Source organism: Cryptotermes secundus, unplaced genomic scaffold (assembly GCF_002891405.2).
Source record: "Cryptotermes secundus unplaced genomic scaffold, Csec_1.0 scaffold2829, whole genome shotgun sequence".
Lineage (NCBI taxonomy): Eukaryota > Metazoa > Arthropoda > Insecta > Blattodea > Kalotermitidae > Cryptotermes > Cryptotermes secundus.
Window position 1 is genome coordinate 1 of NW_019725467.1, and position 6,469 is coordinate 6,469.

The window sequence follows — 6,469 nt, forward strand, 5'->3', positions numbered from 1 at the left end:
ATCGCTTCTACCGGTATAAAATCTAGGCCAACACGTAGCGGTTACTGAGTCTTACCACAAAAAGAGAATTTTAACTTTCATGTCTTAATCTTTCCTTTTAATTTTAATCGTTATATTTCTAATTTTAAATTTTTATTATCTAAGGATTTTGCAGTTTTACCATTTTTACCAAAAATTAATACAGGTGTTTATGCATTTCAATAATTTCAATACACAATAAGGATCCTTGTTTGGAGAATTAGATGATAATTACTTGCAATTCATCAGCACATACTGGAACGTTGTACGCCTGATGATGACCCGGTATAAAAAAAAAAAGTAAAGCTATCCCTGTAACAGGCCGTGAAGGCCCGTAGTGTTGTGAGACAATGAGGGTCCCACATTTTCTCTAGACAATCGGCTCACAAATGGCAGTAAGTTTGTCAGCCTCACGCGCCGGCCGCCCTTTAACCCCCAGGAAGATTCCTGGTACTCGTTTCTTTTAGAGGTTGAGTCAACCCCAGGTCCGTAGTGCGGCTGGAAGGATTAGGTCAGTTGAAAATAATCCACCTCATCGGGACTCGAAACTTTAATAATCATTATTACGGTTGCACATTTCGTACTTTGAATATAAAAATGTCATATAATACAACAAATTAATGAATCATTTAAAGTTAAATTGTCCCCGTGCTTTATGCATTAAAGGCATGGAGCATGGAAGAGTGTAGGTATAGCTCCATCATTTTTGACCTCGACACACCATGTATGTGAGTAGGCAGCTTCACGCCCCTGGTAACTGAATTTGTCGAACGTTTATAACCCGCAACTACAAATAAATCTAAGATTCTCACCGGCACAAAACCACGACCGCTTCCTTCCAAATAATTTCCAATTCGAACTTTATTGGTCAGATTTCAAATAGAAATTGCTGTACAGAATGTTTTAACAATATTTAAATCTGCTTTGAACAACGTAATGCAAAAGTGAGATAAATGTACATGTGTGTTCATGTTATGTTTTCATGTATTTTGCACATTACTGAGAGTAAGTTAAGTAACTTTTCGGGACACTTTCCTAATAGGCCACAGGCTGGGCACTCACAAGGAGGGCTTTTGCCTCGTTAGATATTCACCAGGGTTGAATGTTATTTTATTGATTTTATATAACCATATGAAAAGGTGTCCGCCGTATGGTACTGGGTTAATTCACAGCTTCTAAACATGTGACAATGCCAGATTTCATAGGCCGCTCACTTATGTTGTGAAATTATTTACAGAGTGAAGATTTACAGCGCATAAAAGAAGCTATGCTTCGAAGTATGGAATTGGGTTCATCGTACTCAGACGCTTCCTCTTCACGCGAAGAGGACGAGGTAGATGAAGGTCAAACTGACCAGGACGATATCATAGCAACTGGAATGGCTCAAGAAATAGAGGCCATAAAGTGGGAGAGGGATGCCCTAAAACGAGAAATAGAAGAACTTCAAAACCAATGTAGGGGCATTTGGCCACTGAAAGGTCTTGCCTACGAAGTCGCAGGAGAGAGAAAATTATTTACATTAGAAGAAGAACTCAAAGCAGAGATAACAGAAAACATAATGGAGGAGAGACAAGTTCTGAGGCTGAGGCTGGAAACAGAAGAGGTCAGAGACCAAATTAAATCATCTGATAAACGCGCCTTAAACAACGCTAGAGGCGCCTTAAAACTTGCAACAGAAAATCTCCTTGACCAGCGTAAGGCCGCTGCAAGACTGGAAGAGCAATTGAACCGTGCAAGAAAGCGATATGAAGGCATCACAACAGAGAGAGAATCAGCAAAATTAAAATGCCAAAAGTCAGAAGCGGATTGTAAGGACATGAGGAAGAATTTGGAGGCCCTCAGAGCTGAAAGAGGAAAACTCTTAGCTCATATTAAGAACTACGGTCTACCGAAAGAACAATTTATAGCGGCAAAAGTGCAATGTGCCAACGTCACAAAAGAGAGAGACTCTATCGCAGAAAGGTCCATACGCTCACAAGCGAATAGTAATTCCTGCAAGAAGATTATAGAGGCGCTAAAAGTTGAAGGAAGGGAATTCCGAGACCAGTTTAAGGACTATGATCTAATGCAAAAACAACTTAACACTGTAAGAGAGCAATGCGAAAATATTAAAAAAACAGAGAAACGTTTATATACTAAAGGCACAAAAACTAAAACAGAGAAGAGAGTCAATAATGATTGAGTGGGACAATTTAAAATATGAAACAGAAAACCTCAGAGTCAAGATTAAGGATGAAGATCTTCTGGAAAACCAATTAAAAGCAGGGAGACTGCTTTGCGAAAACTTGAAAAAAAAGAGAGAGACATTTACAAATTAAAAGTACGAGGGACAGCAGGGAATAGAGTGGCCACGAGCGAGGATAAAAATTTCCTCAAAGTTGCAGCAAAAAGTCTCGGAATTCAAACTTATGACACTGCCCTATACGAAGAGCAATTACACTGTGTAAGAGAAGGATGCGCCAGCATAGAAACATAGAGTCCAACACATGGAAACGGACAGAGAGGACACAGAGGAGGACCTTGACGATACTGCTTTACAGGATGAGCAATTAAACGTTGTGTGGGAACTGCCCACATTTAAGCAAGTGTGACAACGCAAGCTTCATTGCTTAGCAACAACGAGTAAACAACGGTTGCTAGGGAACTTGTAAACACGGTGTCTGGCAACAGCAGTACCTATTACGTAACCGTTTTCTATATGTCCGACTCTAGGCTACATAAGCAGATACACTGAGTTACAGTTACAGTTCTACCGTTCTACGATTCTAGTTCAGTGTTCAAGCAGTTCACTGTTGTTGTTATCCGTCTGTGTATACCGTGCAGCTGCAATAAATCCTATAGGACACTTCAACTAGTGGTTGTCTCTTCATATAATGACATCCCACATTGGTGACCCCGACAATACAACACAAATAATGGACAGGGGTCGAATAGAAGACCTCCTGCAACAGTACGTAACACACATGGAGAATTTACAAGGCGAACTACGTATCAAACGAGAACAGGAAGACAAAATGGAAGAAAAACAGCATGATGCTGATATCACTAGCAGACCAGTACCAACAGAGACACCAACAATTGCCGTGCGGCTTCCGCCGTTGTGGGCCGACAGACCAGCAGGTTGGTTCGCTCAAGCCGAAGCACAGTTCACTTTGGCCGGTATCAGTAGCGAGCAGACCAAGTTCTGCTACGTGATCTCGCAGTTGGACCAACATGGCAAAACTTGCTACAACCTTGCAAAAGATAAAGACTCTTCTGTAATCGAAGTTCAACTTATGGGAACAGATATAAAGGCCACAGAAGAGGAACTCAATAGCACCCAGCTACAAGAAGAGCAGCTAAACGTTGAAGGAGAAGACTTATACAACGTCGCGAATGAAAAGGACTTTTTAATACCCGAATCTCAAAACATGGGAACGGATAGACAGGCCACAGAAGAGGAAGTAGACGACGATGAGCTACAGGAAGAGCAGTTCGACATTATAACAGAAGACTGCTACAACATCGTAAAAGAGCTCGAGTCCCTAATGCTCGAATCTGATTCAATGGAAACCAGTAGCGAGACCACAGAAGAGGAAAATGACGACGCTAGGCTACTGGAAGGGCAGTTAACCGTTGAAGGAGAAGACTTCTACAACATCGCGAGTGAGAAGGACTTTTTAATAGTCGAAACTCAAAACATGGGAACGGATAGACAGGCCACAGAAGAGGAAGTCGACGACGATGAGCTACAGGAAGAGCAGTTCGACATTATAAGAGAAGACTGCTACAACATCGTAAAAGAGCTCGAGTCCCTAATGCTCGAATCTGATTCAATGGAAACCAGTAGCGAGGCCACAGAAGAGGAAAATGACGACGCTAGGCTACTGGAAGGGCAGTTAACCGTTGAAGGAGAAGACTTCTACAACATCGCGAGTGAGAAGGACTTTTTAATAGTCGAAACTCAAAACATGGGAACGGATAGACAGGCCACAGAAGAGGAAGTCGACGACGATGAGCTACAGGAAGAGCAGTTCGACATTATAAGAGAAGACTGCTACAACATCGTAAAAGAGCTCGAGTCCCTAATGCTCGAATCTGATTCAATGGAAACCAGTAGCGAGGCCACAGAAGAGGAAAATGACGACGCTAGGCTACTGGAAGGGCAGTTAACCGTTGAAGGAGAAGACTTCTACAACATCGCGAGTGAGAAGGACTTTTTAATAGTCGAAACTCAAAACATGGGAACGGATAGACAGGCCACAGAAGAGGAAGTCGACGACGATGAGCTACAGGAAGAGCAGTTCGACATTATAAGAGAAGACTGCTACAACATCGTAAAAGAGCTCGAGTCCCTAATGCTCGAATCTGATTCAATGGAAACCAGTAGCGAGGCCACAGAAGAGGAAAATGACGACGCTAGGCTACTGGAAGGGCAGTTAACCGTTGAAGGAGAAGACTTCTACAACATCGCGAGTGAGAAGGACTTTTTAATAGTCGAAACTCAAAACATGGGAACGGATAGACAGGCCACAGAAGAGGAAGTCGACGACGATGAGCTACAGGAAGAGCAGTTCGACATTATAAGAGAAGACTGCTACAACATCGTAAAAGAGCTCGAGTCCCTAATGCTCGAATCTGATTCAATGGAAACCAGTAGCGAGGCCACAGAAGAGGAAAATGACGACGCTAGGCTACTGGAAGGGCAGTTAACCGTTGAAGGAGAAGACTTCTACAACATCGCGAGTGAGAAGGACTTTTTAATAGTCGAAACTCAAAACATGGGAACGGATAGACAGGCCACAGAAGAGGAAGTCGACGACGATGAGCTACAGGAAGAGCAGTTCGACATTATAAGAGAAGACTGCTACAACATCGTAAAAGAGCTCGAGTCCCTAATGCTCGAATCTGATTCAATGGAAACCAGTAGCGAGGCCACAGAAGAGGAAAATGACGACGCTAGGCTACTGGAAGGGCAGTTAACCGTTGAAGGAGAAGACTTCTACAACATCGCGAGTGAGAAGGACTTTTTAATAGTCGAAACTCAAAACATGGGAACGGATAGACAGGCCACAGAAGAGGAAGTCGACGACGATGAGCTACAGGAAGAGCAGTTCGACATTATAAGAGAAGACTGCTACAACATCGTAAAAGAGCTCGAGTCCCTAATGCTCGAATCTGATTCAATGGAAACCAGTAGCGAGGCCACAGAAGAGGAAAATGACGACGCTAGGCTACTGGAAGGGCAGTTAACCGTTGAAGGAGAAGACTTCTACAACATCGCGAGTGAGAAGGACTTTTTAATAGTCGAAACTCAAAACATGGGAACGGATAGACAGGCCACAGAAGAGGAAGTCGACGACGATGAGCTACAGGAAGAGCAGTTCGACATTATAAGAGAAGACTGCTACAACATCGTAAAAGAGCTCGAGTCCCTAATGCTCGAATCTGATTCAATGGAAACCAGTAGCGAGGCCACAGAAGAGGAAAATGACGACGCTAGGCTACTGGAAGGGCAGTTAACCGTTGAAGGAGAAGACTTCTACAACATCGCGAGTGAGAANGGTTAGTCGCTGGCTTCCCACGGCGGCGGCTTGCGTTCTATCCCGGGTTTGGTGAAGTGGGATTTTTGGTGGACAAAGTGACGCTGGGGCATGTTTTCTCCGAGTACTTCGGTTTCCCCTGCCAACCTTCATTCCACCAGTTCCTCCACAATCACCCTCACCTATCATCTGGGGCTGGTACAACAGGCCAGAAATGGCCGCAGTACAATGGACTTAGTCCCACCCCACTAGCAATAAAGAAAACATGCATTTCTGTCCACGCTGAATCAGTGCTATTGTTTGCTGTCATAGGACGTTCCTTACATAACAACAACAAGGAATATTTCGCTGAATATTTCAGTTACAATTTTAACCTATAAAGTGCAATGTACTGCCTTAAAGGGGGGGGGGCTAAGGAAACCGCTAAATTACTTCCTCGATCGTTGCTACATTGGCTAGGGGCACACAGTTCACAGGGCCGGTCAGGAGGGCGCAGGTGCGAAATGCGGTAAGAGAAAAAATCACATTTACAAAACTCCACATTTTCACCCTATGCTACCCTATATTGGTTATAAACAATCAATATACAGTTATATACATTACAAAGAGCCGACTGGTGTCGGGTTACATATTACACTTTTCTAGGCGATTCTCTAGCCCTCATCTTTGCTTTCTTTCACCCGGTTGCAGGTCGCTCGTCTCTTCTTTTCCCTATTCCACTCATCCTTGTATCTCCACTACACCTCTCTCATCCCCTGCATACATATATACACGCCCTCTGCAGTCTCTGTGTTACACATGTCTACGTCTGCATCACCCCGATGAGTCACTCTTACGCCCTGTACACTTGTTGTAACGTTCCTAACTCATGTCCCATTGGGGAAGTTACACTTTAATAAAATCACAATTAAATAGCATGGCGATAAGAT

General features: G+C 43.4%; 2 protein-coding genes across 2 annotated transcripts; both read left to right on the forward strand.

Moving 5' to 3' along the window:
- Positions 1 to 1,297: 1,297 nt before the first annotated feature.
- On the forward strand, positions 1,298 to 2,200 carry LOC111863461 (coiled-coil domain-containing protein 186-like). Its single transcript, XM_023849806.1, has one exon. It carries the CDS (start codon positions 1,298 to 1,300, stop codon positions 2,198 to 2,200), a length of 903 nt encoding a protein of 300 aa, XP_023705574.1.
- A 733-nt stretch (positions 2,201 to 2,933) lies between these two features.
- On the forward strand, positions 2,934 to 5,567 carry LOC111863463 (CAP-Gly domain-containing linker protein 1-like). The gene has a single exon (XM_023849807.1). It carries the CDS (start codon positions 2,934 to 2,936, stop codon positions 5,565 to 5,567), a length of 2,634 nt encoding a protein of 877 aa, XP_023705575.1.
- Positions 5,568 to 6,469: the final 902 nt, after the last annotated feature.